General features: G+C 33.6%; 1 protein-coding gene and 2 long non-coding RNA genes across 3 annotated transcripts; all 3 read left to right on the plus strand.

The window, feature by feature from the left end:
• The first annotated feature begins 1,679 nt into the window (after positions 1-1,679).
• LOC141596473 (putative jasmonic acid carboxyl methyltransferase 2) lies at positions 1,680-16,988 on the plus strand. Its single transcript, XM_074416651.1, has 4 exons — positions 1,680-1,878; positions 2,414-2,809; positions 15,160-15,411; positions 16,539-16,988. The coding sequence occupies exons 1-4, from the start codon at positions 1,798-1,800 to the stop codon at positions 16,905-16,907; spliced, it is 1,098 nt and encodes a 365-aa protein (XP_074272752.1). The 5' UTR covers positions 1,680-1,797; the 3' UTR covers positions 16,908-16,988.
• LOC141596474 (uncharacterized) lies at positions 5,402-8,304 on the plus strand. The gene is made up of 3 exons (XR_012522490.1): positions 5,402-5,518; positions 6,507-6,593; positions 8,102-8,304. It is a non-coding gene; the product is annotated as an uncharacterized LOC141596474 (long non-coding RNA).
• LOC141596475 (uncharacterized) lies at positions 11,685-15,132 on the plus strand. Its single transcript, XR_012522491.1, has 3 exons — positions 11,685-11,873; positions 12,864-12,950; positions 14,462-15,132. It is a non-coding gene; the product is annotated as an uncharacterized LOC141596475 (long non-coding RNA).
• Positions 16,989-18,039: the final 1,051 nt, after the last annotated feature.

The following is an 18,039-nucleotide window of genomic DNA, read 5'->3' on the forward strand; positions in this document are numbered from 1 at the left end:
CCAAATGATCCGCATGGTCCACATGGGGGAGTGGGAGGTGTTGGCTTCCAAGTAAGATGATTTTAGCATGTAAGCTTGTAAAACTTGAACACTTTAGACTTAAACATTTAGAATAGCTTAGCTTGTAAAACTTTCATTTTCAATATATGAAATGAAGTTTGAGAAATTGGGAGGTGTTGGGTTGAAATGTATGGTGTTGTGTGTGTTGAAATTTGGGATGTATGGTGTTGTGGAACATCGGTTTGTATGCAGGTTGTGAATATTTGGCTAGCAATGAAAACGAAAAAAACCACCAAAACATACAGTGGCTTTGGCGATCGAATTGGGATTTGGCGATCGCAATTGATTGATCGCCAAAAAATGGCGATCGAATTCGATCGCCAAATGCCAACTCGATCGCAAATTACCTCAAATAAATCGCTCGTCACCCAAAAAAGGCGACTGAATAGGCATTTGGCGACTGCAATTCAGTCGCCATTTTGGCGACTACCTTGAATCAGTCGCCAATTTGGCGACTACCCTATCTATCGATCGCCATTTTTGGCATTTGGCGATCGATTTTTGATCGCCAAATTTGGCGATCGACTTTAGTCGCCAAAGCTAGAAAAGGCGACTAAGGTCCGCGACTGACGTTTGGCGACTGATTTCAGTCGCCAAAATCAGTCGCCTGTTTTAATTCTTTTTGTAGTGTTTATGGGTTTTTACTAGTTCAAAAAACCTAATAAATTTGGCTCCATAAATTTCAAATACTCGGTATTTGATTATTTAAAATTACGCCGTCGTCAAATACTAAAGGCATCTAGTATTATGTACGCATTTGTAAGACTCGGAAATTATGAGATGATTATGACAAAGATTTTCATATAATCAATACACAAAAAATTATATTTGCATATAACTCGAAAAATATGAGATGCTTAATTATGACAAGGTCCTTTATATAACATGTGGAACATGGCCTCGGAATTCTATTGGCCGCCCCTGCTATACACGTGGCCTCTTTAGCATTTGACCCCGGGATTGCACAACTGCCGCTACTTTGATGTAGGGGAAGAAGCAGATAAGAACAATCAAGATCGTTGTAAAATTTTTTTCCCGAAAATAAAGTGATTTTATTGTCTCAAGGAGAAAAAGGTCATATCTCTTAAGCACTCCCTCTATTTTTCTATATATGACTTTCTCACATTTCGAGACACATACTTATCTCTTTAATATCTTTCAAATTATACTATTAAATATAGTGATATGTATACTCTTATGAAAGAATTTTTCATAAGGAATTTAATGATATAATTTTTATAATTTTTTACCAAATATATTTTTGTAAATATTAAAGTCAAAGACTCGTTTCAAAAAAGCAAAATGTCATATATTAAAAAAATAGAGGGAGTATATTATTGTTAATTGTAGAGATGAGTTATATTAAGTGATGAACAGGAGATAAAAATCATCAAAATTACCATGGAAAAAAGGTGAATAAGCAAAGGAAATTGAGGTGAATTAAATTCGGTCAATTGCACCATAGAACATAGAATTTTGCTTCAAAGAAACATGCTCAAATTCCAACAGTTTATATGCATGTGGCCTTAAAACTATTGCATGTCAATTGTCAAGGACATGATAGAATATCGAGTACAGTATAGTAGTATACCTTAAAAGATATAAATATTAGCCTCAAGCAAAGGAGAGGAGAGCAAACAAACTAACCACATAAATATTTATTTTCTTATTTTTCCTTCAAATAATTAAATAATTGTAAACTTTTGAAACATTTTAAATAAGTATTTAATTACGAGGATGACAATGAACATGCTCCAAGTATTTCACATGAATAAAGGTGGAGGGGAAACCAGTTATGCAAAGAACTGCACTATTCAGGTAAAATTAACTTCATAGCAAAACTGAATTGAAAAAAAAAATATTATCAAGCACGCTTAATAAACGATTCATCTTATTCACAATAATTCTTGCTCATTTGATTTTTAGGGTTAAAATTACAAAATTTTAATGTTAAATTAAATATGTAAAGAAATATAAAAACTATATACTCAAAATTTTGTTCATAGATATAATAATTACATCAGTACATAAAATAATCGTCAAATTTTTTTAAATATTGATCAACAACGAGAACATCAGAGCCTTAGTTTCGAAATAATTTGATACCCACGTAATCACATAAACCACCCATTAAAACCATAACATGCATACGAATTGCACACCTATGTTTCTCAAAGATAGAATAGACAAAACAAAATAAGATAAGGTGATTTTTAGTTAATTACTTCGTCCTAATTAATAATTTTCTTTGTTTGAAATTTTTCTAATAAAAAAAAATCAAATAGATAACTGTTATCTAAGATAGAGAGAGTAAATAGTACTTAACCTAACATTTTCTTTATAATTGACATAGAGCAAGATATTGTCCATCACAAAACCATATGTGGAGGCAGCAATGCATGACTACATTAGCACAGGTATTATTCCACGGGACACATTTACAATTGCCGAGTTAGGCTGCTCGTCCGGGCCAACAGCCCTAGACGCGGTGACAACGATCATGGACGTGGTCGAAACAAGAGGAAGAGTGGCCAAGTTTATGGTGTACTTGGTTGATTTGCCTAGTAATGATTTCAATGAGGTGTTTACTTTTATACCAAGTCTTCAAAAGAGGGAAAATGAGGAAAAAGGTGTTGGTTTTGGACCTTGTTTCATAGCTGGTCTCCCTGGTAACTTTTATGACAGATTGTTACCTAATCATTCCTTGCACTTTGTTCATTCTTCTTCTAGCCTTCATTGGCTCTCTCAGGTGACTTGCTTTAACTCATATTAAGTCATTTTCCATGGTATTTTTTGCATAAATATATTTCATGTTCTCTTTTTGAGGAATTGTACTAGGATACTCCAATTTTTATTTCAAGTAAGTCTTGTGTAAAACTGTTTTACAATAAAATATTGTAAATTGTTTACTTTTACCGTCTCACTATTTGTTTACCGACTAAGAAGAGACCAGAAGACTATACGTGCTTGTTGTGATTGGTTAACAAGTCGATAATAATGGATATAGAAGATCAAATTACCCAGAATATTTGTAACATAAAATGGTAAGCAAATGAATTAGACACCCAAAAATGAAACAAGTAAACAAATAATCATGAGGAAGGGAGTATACAATAATTAAAAAGGATAGAGAAACTTGTGATCCTATTGATAAGTAAAAGGATAGAGAAACTTGTGATCCTATTGATTTTTCAGATTTTGGAATTGATATGATACTACCTTGTTTTGAAATGAGAGCCTTGTGGAATATTAGAGAAACCTTCTCTTGGAGTTTAGAGCTTGGTATTGGGATTCTTGATTGAAGGTTTATTTTTTTTAAGGAACCCATAGTTGTCACTAGTTGGATACGAATATAGCTTTGTTGGAAGCCTTGACCTTAGGCTTGTGAAAGTTGTTTCTGGATGTTTGAGGATTTGGAGCGATGAGATCACACTTATAGTGGAGTACCTTGTTTCAGGGAATAGATTAGGATGATGTAACATAAGCGATGGAGGAAACCCTTGGGAGTGATGTGGTTATGAGTTTTGTTGTTAGGAAGTTTTCGGAACCGTTTTGAGTGATGTTGTTGTTTGAGATAAGAGTGTCTGGCGTTTCCTTATTGTTTAAATTCCCTTTCTCCTCGATCATAAGCGTTACCGTTCATACCTCCTTTCCTCGCTTCATCTTGCTCCTCCTTTAAGTTTGACACTCGTATCTTGTGAAACTCTATCTTTAACATCCTTGTAATTTTGACTTCAATTTTTACCCTATGGAAGTCTTTATAGCTCTCTTGTTGGTTAAGTTTGAGCTCTCTTAACATACCTTGTTTTTATGCTATCTAAGTTACTTTCCTTTTTGTACAACTTCTAAACTTTCAAGCTACCAGTTTCGATTCATTCTTAAAAGTTTATGTCACTTCTGCAAACCTAACCTATTTTTAAAGATCTGAAAATGAAAATTTGATTTAGTTCCCTATTCCTTCCTTAAATATAAACTCATTTATCGTAATTTTAATTACTAGACCCGAGATTTCTTTAAATTTTATCCAATTTCTATTAACCTTGATCTATTTATGATTTCTTTGTCAAAGTTTAAGATTACATTTTCAGAAATTTGATTCCTTTTCGAGTTTAAAAGTGAAACCTTTATTTCTATCTAGACTTTTTGCAAAAGAAAATTTGAGTAGATTACCTTTCTCTTAATTTGATTTTAACGTTGATCGGATGTTAGAACTAGTTATTGGAAACGTTTGATAACTTGTTCTACGCTTGTCGGCGAATAGTTTTTGTTTTAAATTTGTCTCTGACTTGGAAAGTTAGCGTTCTTGTGTGCACGACAAGAGCAATTCCGTTTCATGAATGAGACTTATATTTTTGAAAACTCTTCATTAATGTTTTTGAAGGTATTTTGATTTTTGATTTATACAAATGATTTGCCTTTTGACCTTATCTTGGATTTGGAATGTGATGTTCTTGAATGCGCAACGAGAGCACTTCCGTTCCTTTGATGAGAATCTGGTTCTGTCGGAAAATTTTACTTGAAACTTTTGAAAGAATTTTGATTCTTACGATAGATAACCTTTAAAATGTTTTGGTTACCGATTCCAATTTCAGTTTTATTTTTATAACTTTTCATTTATACTTTCAAGTTTCGAGGACGAAACTTTTTAAAAGATGGGGTGATTGTAACACCCGTATTTTATTAAGTTGGATAAAATTCTTTTAATTGCTACTTTATATTTAATTTCGTTGGTTAACAATTTATATATTTATTTTCTCAGCTAATTAATTAATTTCATTATAATTGTTATTACGTTAAATTTAATAATCATTAATGAGTTTATTTAAAGTTAGTTCGAATTTATTGAAGTTAGTTCGGGTTTATTTATTTAATAATTTCCGTTTCTTTACGAGTCCTTATGAAAGTTGTTTTAAGTAAACCCGAGATGGATTTTGGGAACAAAACCGCCCAATTAGCTATTTTGAGCTTATTTCACTAAAATAGCAATTTTTATTAATATCCGTTAGTTTCGTAAAAATCGCTAATAATTCCGGTTCAAGCTGATAGAGTATTATTTCCGTTAACTAGCTGAGTTTATTTTATTTTCACTCATTAAATTTATTTATTATTAATTCCGTTTTATTAATGAAACTTTTTCTAAAAACCGATTTTATTAACTCGAGACGATTTTAAAAACGAGTGAAATTACTTAACGATGAAGAAACGTACGTATAATATATAGCAGGCAAGCAAGCTCGTCATTTATTATTATTATTATTGTTATTATAATCCCACGTCCCCACCCCTTGTTTTTTCCCCTTTCTTTTTCGATGGGATTAGCAAAGAGAAGAGCAACCCAACCCGAGATACCACCAACACCATTTTCGTCACCTTAAACCCAGATCCCGTCTTCATTTCTCAACCAAACTCCATTATTTTTGTACCATTAGCTTCCTCGTCCCTTCCTCGTTCTTTTAAGGTAATAAAGTTTGAGTTTTGACTGAGTTTTCAAAAAGGTCGTCTTAAAAGACAGCTCGGTTCTTTATACTTTTCCTCATTTTGTATGCTCTATTTTAGTTGCGATTATTAATTTTATCCGTAGTTATAATATTTGTTTTCTATACTGTCATTATATTATTGGCAAGATGGGGTTAATTGTCTGACAAAATTGTCGAAATATGGTTACCGATTTTAGGGGGGCACTGAAATATGTTAATGGGTATTGTAACTAGTATTGGTAAATTATGAATTAGGTTGGAAATTATTGGATTAGAATCAATATTCTGGATGAAGTGGGTAGGGGAACTACTAAGCGTACTTCAGTCTTTACGATTTGGGCTATTGTTTTGCTAGATAGATGTGTGCTGTAGACTTGTAGAAGGGTCATAATTTTGGAAAGTGTGTTTAGTGTTGTTGTACTTGGCATCATCATAAGTGTGCTGCGATTAATTTTATGCACTCATGGTATACAAGACAAACTGAATAAAGGGCTATAAGTGTTACATTTAGATTAGGATTAGTTACCTAGATTATTTAAGGATGGTAGTATTAGCTGGCTTCTTTGGGAATGGTATTTCCCTAATGATGTAAGGATGGTAGTATTAGTCGCCATCCATGGGAATTGTAGTTACCTAATAAAGTTAGGATGGTAGTGTTAGCTGGCATTTCTGAGAAATGGAGTATTATGTTATGAGACGGAGTAATGAGTAGGACGGAGTAATGAGAGAGATGGGGTAGAGAGTTGAGATTGAATTAATTTTTGGGACGAGAGTGACTTTTATAAGGGTGGCCTAGGCGTGCTTTGGCCGTGGCCTAGGCGTGGCCTGGCTAAGTCGCGAGTTTGGGCCGTATCTATTAATTGTTTTGACGCTAGTTTGGTTTATTTAAAATATAATTAAATTAATTTTCGTCTCATATTTTATATAAAGATAATTCGTTAATATCGTCCTTTCACATAATTATTTTAGGTGGCTCATATGTGGTTGAAGAGGAAGAGTAATTTTGGGTTTTAGAAGCTTTCTCAAGTTTATTACTTGTCTCTTTGCTAGCGTAAGGTAACTATTCCGAGTTACTCGACGAATTAATGTCACATTAGTAGTTAATGTGTGCCTGTTGTTTGATAAGTGCTTAGGTGAATGAATAATGTTAGTAGTAAAGATAATAAGGATGGTAAAATTGTGCTCATATTAATAGTTATCACATGTTAGGATAGTTTACAAAATGAAATTGTAATTAATAGGCTCAAATGAATTTTATGGTGATAATTGTAATGTTTTGTTGATTGTCAAAAACCGAGCCTTAGTCCCTTTGATCGATGCGATGTCGATTAATTGAGTGATTGGTCAGCCGCAATTTGACCCGTACCTGTCGCAGAGCTGGGGTTGCGGGTAAAAATTCGGTTGAATGAATTAGATAATCGGCCTTTTTCTTGTTTTAGGCCATTTATTATATCTCTATTTCACATGTGTAGTTAATTGAATTTAAATAGCTTCTTATTTAGTTAGTTGAATTTAAATAGCTTCTTATTTTGTAGAAATGGCCCTAGTTTTCCCTAAAGCCTTTTATATTGTTAATTGCTAGAATTGGAAGTTAGTATTGAATTCTTATTGAGGAACTGTTGGGATTGTATGCTGTAAATAGACATTTATATAGCTTTCACATGATAGAATGTTAGAATTTATGTTGGTAAGTAGAACTTTTTGCCCTCTTAAGGTTAAGTGGGTGTCTTACTTGATTTATGTGGTGAGTTTTGGGTGGTGTGGGCTAAAATATTCATGCTGGGACTAGCTGTGACTAGGTCCTAGGTGAGTATTTCGGCTTTCATCATAGATAGGACTTTATAGTCTCTGACGAGTATATGTTCACTGCTTGATAGCCTTTGTGTTCCTGACTAGTGGATGTTTATCCAAGTTGGGGCATGACCTCAGGTACTAATTTTGATAGTATGGGGTCAGCTTAAGTACTAGCCGACCCTTCGGTGGTGTCCTTAGGGTACTCACTTCACTTTGTTTTAAAAAAGTTGTGAGTCTTGGGTGCGGTGGTGTGTATCCGCATGTTTAGGTCTGCTTGATTTTAGGCTAGGGTTGTGTTGTCTCTTGGCCATGTTTTCTTAATAGTAACCACTGAGCCAAGATACCGGTTCGATTACCTTCCCTACCTCGTGGTATAGACTTGAGTTACAAAGTGACTATTGACCGTACTAAGAACTTATGCCTGTCTTTGATATATTGCCCTTTCTTGTATGGTGATTCTATGAATCATAGAAGGTGAGATGCAAGCCGGCTATGGTTGATAGAGTTTGGATTCCTGGATGTTATGTGATTCACATGATAGTGTAGTATGAGTCGGTCTAGTATTCACATGCTAGAACTATGTGTTGTTATATTGTTGTTCACATGATAAGCACGATTGTCTAGCATCTATATGCTAAGGCTATGTGTCATTCATATTCATATTCTTATGTTTACATGTTATATTAATTATGACATTTCGTGGCTGGGAGAACTCGGAGTTACTCCCCACTGACTGTGGCTTTCGTATTTGTATAAAATGCGAATGACAGGTAGGTGAAGCATATATATGGGGTACATGGACGAGCTAGCGAGCAAAGTAACCTTGGGACCTAGACTGGTTTTATTTTATTGTGACCCTTAAACCCTTTTTATGTCACATACATTTTAGGGACATATGTCTCCCTTTCTCATATTTGGGTTGTATAACTTTGTTTCGCGACTTTAGCGATGTTTCATTCATGAGATTTATTTTGGACCTTGCATGTTTGACACCTTCCCTTTTGGATATCTTTATAACAGGTTCAGGTTTTAAAAATTACAGGTTTTTACCCAATTGAACCTATTACAAACATATCCCGTCAGTTTTTCTGTAGAATTACGTGTTTACTTTTCCGCAATAAATGGGGGTGTCAAAGTTGGTATCAGAGCATATTTGCTCCCGACGCACGTTTGTGCACCCCAATATAAATAACTTGACCTTAAAATAATAAACTTGAGAGATGGGTAAGATGGGTAGATTTAGGACCTTATGTTGTAGTCTCTTTGTGTTTGCTCTTTGTTAGGTACTAACCTGTTTGTTGATTGTCATTTAATAATTGTTGCGTTCTTGGATCGATGGCCGTGAGCTTATCTATAGCTAATGGAGTTTTTACCCTTTGAACTAAAGATTTTGAAAATATTTTAATGTTTTTCACTGGTTTTAACGTCAATTAGTGTTAAAGCTTGTTATTGGAGACGTCTGATAATTAGTTTTATCATTTGTTGGCGTAAAAATGTATTTTTATGTCTTTGAATTGGAATATTGATGTTCTTGAGTGATCGCCAAGAGTATCTCCGTTCCATTGAAAGGACACTTATATTTTACGAAGATCAAGATTTAGTGCCGATTGCTGAGGATTGAAGATTTGTTCAACCTTTGAAGAATGCTTTTACTTCCTTGAAGATGTTTCTCTTTCTTTTTGTATCTCGCCTTATTCTTAATCTCTTGGTGCTTATCCTCCTTCTAAACTCCCTTCAGTTTTACTTTAAAAGCTACGCTTGTACTCCTAACTTGTCTTTTGTTCCTTGCTTATCCTCCCTTAACGTCATTTGATACTCTTTCTTGTGAGAAATGTTGACCTGGGTTGGAAAATTCGACTTTTGAGGAGATTGTTTGTGTCTGACCCTTAACCCTGGCTTTGAGAAGTCGTGATGTTAGAAAGACTTAGGTAAGGTGATGAGACATACTTAGTGATTCTTATACCTAGTTCCTTGACTAAGTAAGTCGAGTTGTGATTGGCTTCCATAATCACTTTGGACATGAGAGTTTGATAATGAGTATGACCATATGAGAAAAGCTAATGTGGGATTATTAGTTGGCTCTTGAGAGTTCTTGAGTTGAGAGAGATTTAGTATTGAGAAGAATTTGTTAACCCTATAGTTGTATAGACCTTGAGGTCGCATTGAGTACTTGAGATGATGGGATGATGTCGTAGCTGAGTGTAGCTGAGTGTAGTTCCGCTTTTGGGAATCCTTGATAAGTAAAAGGATAGAGAAACTTGTGATCCTATTGATTTTTCAGATTTTGGAATTGATATGATACTACCTTGTTTTGAAATGAGAGCCTTGTGGAATATTAGAGAAACCTTCTCTTGGAGTTTAGAGCTTGGTATTGGGATTCTTGATTGAAGGTTTATTTTTTTTAAGGAACCCATAGTTGTCACTAGTTGGATACGAATATAGCTTTGTTGGAAGCCTTGACCTTAGGCTTGTGAAAGTTGTTTCTGGATGTTTGAGGATTTGGAGCGATGAGATCACACTTATAGTGGAGTACCTTGTTTCAGGGAATAGATTAGGATGATGTAACATAAGCGATGGAGGAAACCCTTGGGAGTGATGTGGTTATGAGTTTTGTTGTTAGGAAGTTTTCGGAACCGTTTTGAGTGATGTTGTTGTTTGAGATAAGAGTGTCTGGCGTTTCCTTATTGTTTAAATTCCCTTTCTCCTCGATCATAAGCGTTACCGTTCATACCTCCTTTCCTCGCTTCATCTTGCTCCTCCTTTAAGTTTGACACTCGTATCTTGTGAAACTCTATCTTTAACATCCTTGTAATTTTGACTTCAATTTTTACCCTATGGAAGTCTTTATAGCTCTCTTGTTGGTTAAGTTTGAGCTCTCTTAACATACCTTGTTTTTATGCTATCTAAGTTACTTTCCTTTTTGTACAACTTCTAAACTTTCAAGCTACCAGTTTCGATTCATTCTTAAAAGTTTATGTCACTTCTGCAAACCTAACCTATTTTTAAAGATCTGAAAATGAAAATTTGATTTAGTTCCCTATTCCTTCCTTAAATATAAACTCATTTATCGTAATTTTAATTACTAGACCCGAGATTTCTTTAAATTTTATCCAATTTCTATTAACCTTGATCTATTTATGATTTCTTTGTCAAAGTTTAAGATTACATTTTCAGAAATTTGATTCCTTTTCGAGTTTAAAAGTGAAACCTTTATTTCTATCTAGACTTTTTGCAAAAGAAAATTTGAGTAGATTACCTTTCTCTTAATTTGATTTTAACGTTGATCGGATGTTAGAACTAGTTATTGGAAACGTTTGATAACTTGTTCTACGCTTGTCGGCGAATAGTTTTTGTTTTAAATTTGTCTCTGACTTGGAAAGTTAGCGTTCTTGTGTGCACGACAAGAGCAATTCCGTTTCATGAATGAGACTTATATTTTTGAAAACTCTTCATTAATGTTTTTGAAGGTATTTTGATTTTTGATTTATACAAATGATTTGCCTTTTGACCTTATCTTGGATTTGGAATGTGATGTTCTTGAATGCGCAACGAGAGCACTTCCGTTCCTTTGATGAGAATCTGGTTCTGTCGGAAAATTTTACTTGAAACTTTTGAAAGAATTTTGATTCTTACGATAGATAACCTTTAAAATGTTTTGGTTACCGATTCCAATTTCAGTTTTATTTTTATAACTTTTCATTTATACTTTCAAGTTTCGAGGACGAAACTTTTTAAAAGATGGGGTGATTGTAACACCCCGTATTTTAATAAGTTGGATAAAATTCTTTTAATTGCTACTTTATATTTAATTTCGTTGGTTAACAATTTATATATTTATTTTCTCAGCTAATTAATTAATTTCATTATAATTCGTTACGTTAAATTTAATAATCATTAATGAGTTTATTTAAAGTTAGTTCGAATTTATTGAAGTTAGTTCGGGTTTATTTATTTAATAATTTCCGTTTCTTTACGAGTCCTTATGAAAGTTGTTTTAAGTAAACCCGAGATGGATTTTGGGAACAAAACCGCCCAATTAGCTATTTTGAGCTTATTTCACTAAAATAGCAATTTTTATTAATATCCGTTAGTTTCGTAAAAATCGCTAATAATTCCGGTTCAAGCTGATAGAGTATTATTTCCGTTAACTAGCTGAGTTTATTTTATTTTCACTCATTAAATTTATTTATTATTAATTCCGTTTTATTAATGAAACTTTTTCTAAAAACCGATTTTATTAACTCGAGACGATTTTAAAAACGAGTGAAATTACTTAACGATGAAGAAACGTACGTATAATATATAGCAGGCAAGCAAGCTCGTCATTTATTATTATTATTATTGTTATTATAATCCCACGTCCCCACCCCTTGTTTTTTCCCCTTTCTTTTTCGATGGGATTAGCAGCAGTAAGAGCAACCCAACCCAGATACCACCAACACCATTTTCGTCACCTTAAACCCAGATCCCGTCTTCATTTCTCAACCAAACTCCATTATTTTTGTACCATTAGCTTCCTCGTCCCTTCCTCGTTCTTTTAAGGTAATAAAGTTTGAGTTTTGACTGAGTTTTCAAAAAGGTCGTCTTAAAAGACAGCTCGGTTCTTTATACTTTTCCTCATTTTGTATGCTCTATTTTAGTTGCGATTATTAATTTTATCCGTAGTTATAATATTTGTTTTCTATACTGTCATTATATTATTGGCAAGATGGGGTTAATTGTCTGACAAAATTGTCGAAATATGGTTACCGATTTTAGGGGGGCACTGAAATATGTTAATGGGTATTGTAACTAGTATTGGTAAATTATGAATTAGGTTGGAAATTATTGGATTAGAATCAATATTCTGGATGAAGTGGGTAGGGGAACTACTAAGCGTACTTCCGTCTTTACGATTTGGGCTATTGTTTTGCTAGATAGATGTGTGCTGTAGACTTGTAGAAGGGTCATAATTTTGGAAAGTGTGTTTAGTGTTGTTGTACTTGGCATCATCATAAGTGTGCTGCGATTAATTTTATGCACTCATGGTATACAAGACAAACTGAATAAAGGGCTATAAGTGTTACATTTAGATTAGGATTAGTTACCTAGATTATTTAAGGATGGTAGTATTAGCTGGCTTCTTTGGGAATGGTATTTCCCTAATGATGTAAGGATGGTAGTATTAGCTGCCATCCATGGGAATTGTAGTTACCTAATAAAGTTAGGATGGTAGTGTTAGCTGGCATTTCTGAGAAATGGAGTATTATGTTATGAGACGGAGTAATGAGTAGGACGGAGTAATGAGAGAGATGGGGTAGAGAGTTGAGATTGAATTAATTTTTGGGACGAGAGTGACTTTTATAAGGGTGGCCTAGGCAGTGGCCTGGCCGTGGCCTAGGCAGTGGCCTGGCTAAGTCGCGAGTTTGGGCCGTATCTATTAATTGTTTTGACGCTAGTTTGGTTTATTTAAAATATAATTAAATTAATTTTCGTCTCATATTTTATATAAAGATAATTCGTTAATATCGTCCTTTCACATAATTATTTTAGGTGGCTCATATGTGGTTGAAGAGGAAGAGTAATTTTGGGTTTTAGAAGCTTTCTCAAGTTTATTACTTGTCTCTTTGCTAGCGTAAGGTAACTATTCCGAGTTACTCGACGAATTAATGTCACATTAGTAGTTAATGTGTGCCTGTTGTTTGATAAGTGCTTAGGTGAATGAATAATGTTAGTAGTAAAGATAATAAGGATGGTAAAATTGTGCTCATATTAATAGTTATCACATGTTAGGATAGTTTACAAAATGAAATTGTAATTAATAGGCTCAAATGAATTTTATGGTGATAATTGTAATGTTTTGTTGATTGTGCCGAAAACTGAGCCTTAGTCCCTTTGACTGATGCGATGTCAGTTAATTGAGTGATTGGTCAGCCGCAATTTGACCCGCACTGCCGCAGAGTCTGGGGTTGCGGGTAAAAATTGGTTGAATGAATTAGATAATCGGCCTTTTTCTTGTTTTAGGCCATTTATTATATCTCTATTTCACATGTGTAGTTAATTGAATTTAAATAGCTTCTTATTTAGTTAGTTGAATTTAAATAGCTTCTTATTTTGTAGAAATGGCCCTAGTTTTCCCTAAAGCCTTTTATATTGTTAATTGCTAGAATTGGAAGTTAGTATTGAATTCTTATTGAGGAACTGTTGGGATTGTATGCTGTAAATAGACATTTATATAGCTTTCACATGATAGAATGTTAGAATTTATGTTGGTAAGTAGAACTTTTTGCCCTCTTAAGGTTAAGTGGGTGTCTTACTTGATTTATGTGGTGAGTTTTGGGTGGTGTGGGCTAAAATATTCATGCTGGGACTAGCTGTGACTAGGTCCTAGGTGAGTATTTCGGCTTTCATCATAGATAGGACTTTATAGTCTCTGACGAGTATATGTTCACTGCTTGATAGCCTTTGTGTTCCTGACTAGTGGATGTTTATCCAAGTTGGGGCATGACCTCAGGTACTAATTTTGATAGTATGGGGTCAGCTTAAGTACTAGCCGACCCTTCGGTGGTGTCCTTAGGGTACTCACTTCACTTTGTTTTAAAAAAAGTTGTGAGTCTTGGGTGCGGTGGTGTGTATCCGCATGTCTAGGTCTGCGCAGATTTTAGGCTAGGGTTGTGTTGTCTCTTGGCCATGTTTTCTTAATAGTAACCGCTGAGCCAAGATACCGGTTCGATTACCTTCCCTACCTCGTGGTATAGACTTGAGTTACAAAGTGACTATTGACCGTACTAAGAACTTATGCCTGTCTTTGATATATTGCCCTTTCTTGTATGGTGATTCTATGAATCATAGAAGGTGAGATGCAAGCCGGCTATGGTTGATAGAGTTTGGATTCCTGGATGTTATGTGATTCACATGATAGTGTAGTATGAGTCGGTCTAGTATTCACATGCTAGAACTATGTGTTGTTATATTGTTGTTCACATGATAAGCACGATTGTCTAGCATCTATATGCTAAGGCTATGTGTCATTCATATTCATATTCTTATGTTTACATGTTATATTAATTATGACATTTCGTGGCTGGGAGAACTCGGAGTTACTCCCCACTGACTGTGGCTTTCGTATTTGTATAAAATGCGAATGACAGGTAGGTGAAGCATATATATGGGGTACATGGACGAGCTAGCGAGCAAAGTAACCTTGGGACCTAGACTGGTTTTATTTTATTGTGACCCTTAAACCCTTTTTATGTCACATACATTTTAGGGACATATGTCTCCCTTTCTCATATTTGGGTTGTATAACTTTGTTTCGCGACTTTAGCGATGTTTCATTCATGAGATTTATTTTGGACCTTGCATGTTTGACACCTTCCCTTTTGGATATCTTTATAACAGGTTCAGGTTTTAAAAATTACAGGTTTTTACCCAATTGAACCTATTACAAACATATCCTGTCAGTTTTTCTGTAGAATTACGTGTTTACTTTTCCGCAATAAATGGGGGTGTCAAAATAGTCCTCCCTAATGTAATGAGTGCGGATTTTATTGTCATTAAAAAAACAATATAATTATAGAAAATAAACAATTTTGATAAAATTTAGAATGAGACATATCATTCCTAAATTTTGTTACTTGGTAATTATAGTGATATTTATTTTGTTGTGAATATACTAAATATTTTATACATAATCTAAGGAATAATTCCACATTTATAAAAGTTAGAAAACACAATAATACATCAAATTTTTGATTATCAATTTAATGTAATGCACTAATTTGGAGAAAGTAGCATATTGTATATTAAATTTTCCAATTCTTAAATTTTCCAATTCTTAAATTTATAGGTACCAATAGGGTTGGATGGTCCAAAAAATAAGGGAAAGATATATCTATCAGTGACAAGTCCAAGCCATGTGATTGAGGCATACAAGTTCCAATTTAGAAACGACTTTTTGTCGTTTCTCAAGTGTCGTTCACAAGAAGTGGTTTTGGGAGGACGAATGGTGTTGTCATTTATGGGCAAGATGTCCACTTTTGAAGAAGATTATCTTCCATTGGAGCTAATTGCTCGAGCTCTTATGACCATGGTTTCTGAGGTTATTACTCACTACTCCCCATGCATACCAATTTCCTATGTTTTACTTTTTTTCGTCTTGGTTATTTGTCTGTCTATTTTATTTTGGGTGTCTAAGTTTAACTTAACTATATCGAAATTGGGTTTTTCTACTCGGCATAGGTTAAGAAAGTCAAAAAATAGAAAGATTTTAATAATGTCTTTATGGGAAATTGTAATATACAATTACTTTTACTTTTTTTTTCCAAAGGAAAATATTAAAATCTTTCTATTTTTGCTTTGTTATCTTATGTCCACTGGGCATAGGATAGAAAACCCGGTCAAAATTTCAAATAAATTGAGAATTGTTCCAACTATATAAGAAGGTGATTAGATTGTTTTTACAAAATTACATATAATAGTTTATTTTTGTGTGTGAAAACAATAAGAATATGAATGAAAACAAGGGTAATGATGAATACAACCCTTAAGATTGTAAATAAGAATTTAATGCATTTTCTTAAGTGGAATTAAAGTAGAAATTAAAGACAAATTTACATGTTTATTGATGTCATTAATGCTTGATTTAAACTTTCATTTCCTTTTTGAAGCTTTAAATATAGTTAGGGCTGTATATATCATTTTCCTAAAAACAATTAAACTATGTTTTAAAGACTGTGGAAAATTAATAAAAAAAATAAAGATAAATAGTGACCACTTTATAGGAGAATATTTATTTGTTACATCACTAAGCTAAGCTATAAATTTAGGATACAAAGGTAATATAAGTAAAATAATGCAAATATACAATACCGAAATTGAGTAAGAATATAAAACATTTTATGATACGACATAACAACTTTTTTTTTCATTTGGAATTAAAAGTGTGGTAACTTGTTACATCAAATCATTATTGTATCATTTTGTTGTAGGACTGTCATGGCGCAAATTGGGCAGTTTATGTTAATTACTCATTCTGTCTCAATTTTCTTTTTACCTTTTTTTCATCCCTTACAAATTATGATTTTTTTTCCCGGAAAACAACAACTCCGTATAAAAAATATTTTAATCAAAGATAAATAAGTGATTGTTGATCAGACAGATCAAGTAACTAAATACATAATCGATTAGTAAAATAATTTAAGTAAAGAATTATTATGCATGATGTAGGGACTTGTAGAAGAAGAGAAGGTGGATTCTTTGAATGTACCATTCTATGCACCATCCCTTGAAGAAGTTAAACAACTAATAGAAGAAGAAACGTCATTTAACGGAGATCATTTCGCAGCGATTGAAGTCGAGTGGGACGGAGGGAGCCGAATCAACGAGGAGTTTCAATCCTTCAAGGGACAACTTACTAGAGGAGAAATAATATCTAAGATGCATAGAGCCGTGCTCGAGTCGATGCTAGAACACCATTTTGGGGGAGACATTATGGATGAACTTTTTCTTAGGTATGCTAAGATTTGGGATTCTCATCTTTTGTTAAATGAGAACTCTAAATTGACCGTTTTGGTCATTTCCTTAATAAGAATGTAATCTTGCACCAAACGCATGTCATTTATGGCTTAGGCCCCGTTATTTTAGATTTAAAGTTATTTAATTTAAGTTCACTTCAAATTCTATGAGTTCAGTTTAGTTCAGTTCAGTTCAGATTTTATAAGTTCAGTTCGGATACTATATGTCATTTAATTTAAGTTCAGTTCAGATCCTATAAATTCAGTTTAGATCTTGTAAGTTCAGTTAAGTTCAGATCTTATAAGTTCAGTTCAGTTCAGTTCAGTTCAGTTTAGATCATATAAGTTCAGTTCAGTTCAAATCAGATCAGTTTTAATGCAAAAGAACAGGACCTTAGTGTGTTTGTCACTAAGTTCAATTGTATAAATTTTAGGATGGTCTTTTTTAGGCTCCCGCTAATGCCAAGAGCCAAATGTACCAAGCCAAGAACTTATGTGAGACTCTCAGTTGTCATATATATATATCATTCGTTTTTTGGGTTGTTAAATCATGTCTTGTGTTTTACTCATTATATAAAGAAGGATATTTCCACATTGAAAAAAAAGAGAAGCATACTCTATTGTTGCTCCATTTATTACTAATTGGTTTTAAAATAAACCTCATTGAATTTATAAAGTGGACACCCTCCAATAGAAGTATAGAACTGTTTACACAATAACTATTGTTGAAATTATTGGTCGTTAATTCATTATCCGTAATGGATATGATCTTGGCCCACACAATTTGTCATTTCTCTTACATAATATAGACGGGACTAGTAGTTTTTCCAACCAGAGCACATTTGATTGGGTCAAGAAATTGATGGTGCAAAACACTACACTAACTCACAAGTCGCAATGGTCACTTTCAATAATTTATATAACCTTGAAACACAAGGGACAACATGTCATAACTCATAATCAGGGCGTCTCAAAATAAATAGAGGTATTGTACAACATAAAAAATGAGGCGTTAAATATGAATGTATAAGTGTATTATATTTTAAAATTTGTATTGAATTCGGTGATCAAAATTAGAGGTCCGGTTCCGCCGTCCATGATTGCCTTTAGTCTTAGACACCCCTGCTCATAACGTAGGGAATGATCATCACATATATTCCGTATAATCTTTGAAAAAAAAAAATCAGGATGGAGTCACTGAGATACTTATATAA

The sequence above is a fragment of the Silene latifolia genome, chromosome 8 (assembly GCF_048544455.1).
Source record: "Silene latifolia isolate original U9 population chromosome 8, ASM4854445v1, whole genome shotgun sequence".
NCBI lineage: Eukaryota > Viridiplantae > Streptophyta > Magnoliopsida > Caryophyllales > Caryophyllaceae > Silene > Silene latifolia.

Coding starts and splice junctions, on each gene's coding strand:
- LOC141596473 (XM_074416651.1), top strand. CDS start 1,798: ATGACAATGAACATGCTCCAAGTATTTCACATGAATAAAGGTGGAGGG. Junction 2,810..15,159: donor GCCTTCATTGGCTCTCTCAG/GTGACTTGCTTT, acceptor TTAAATTTATAG/GTACCAATAGGGTTGGATGG. Junction 15,412..16,538: donor TTATGACCATGGTTTCTGAG/GTTATTACTCAC, acceptor TGCATGATGTAG/GGACTTGTAGAAGAAGAGAA.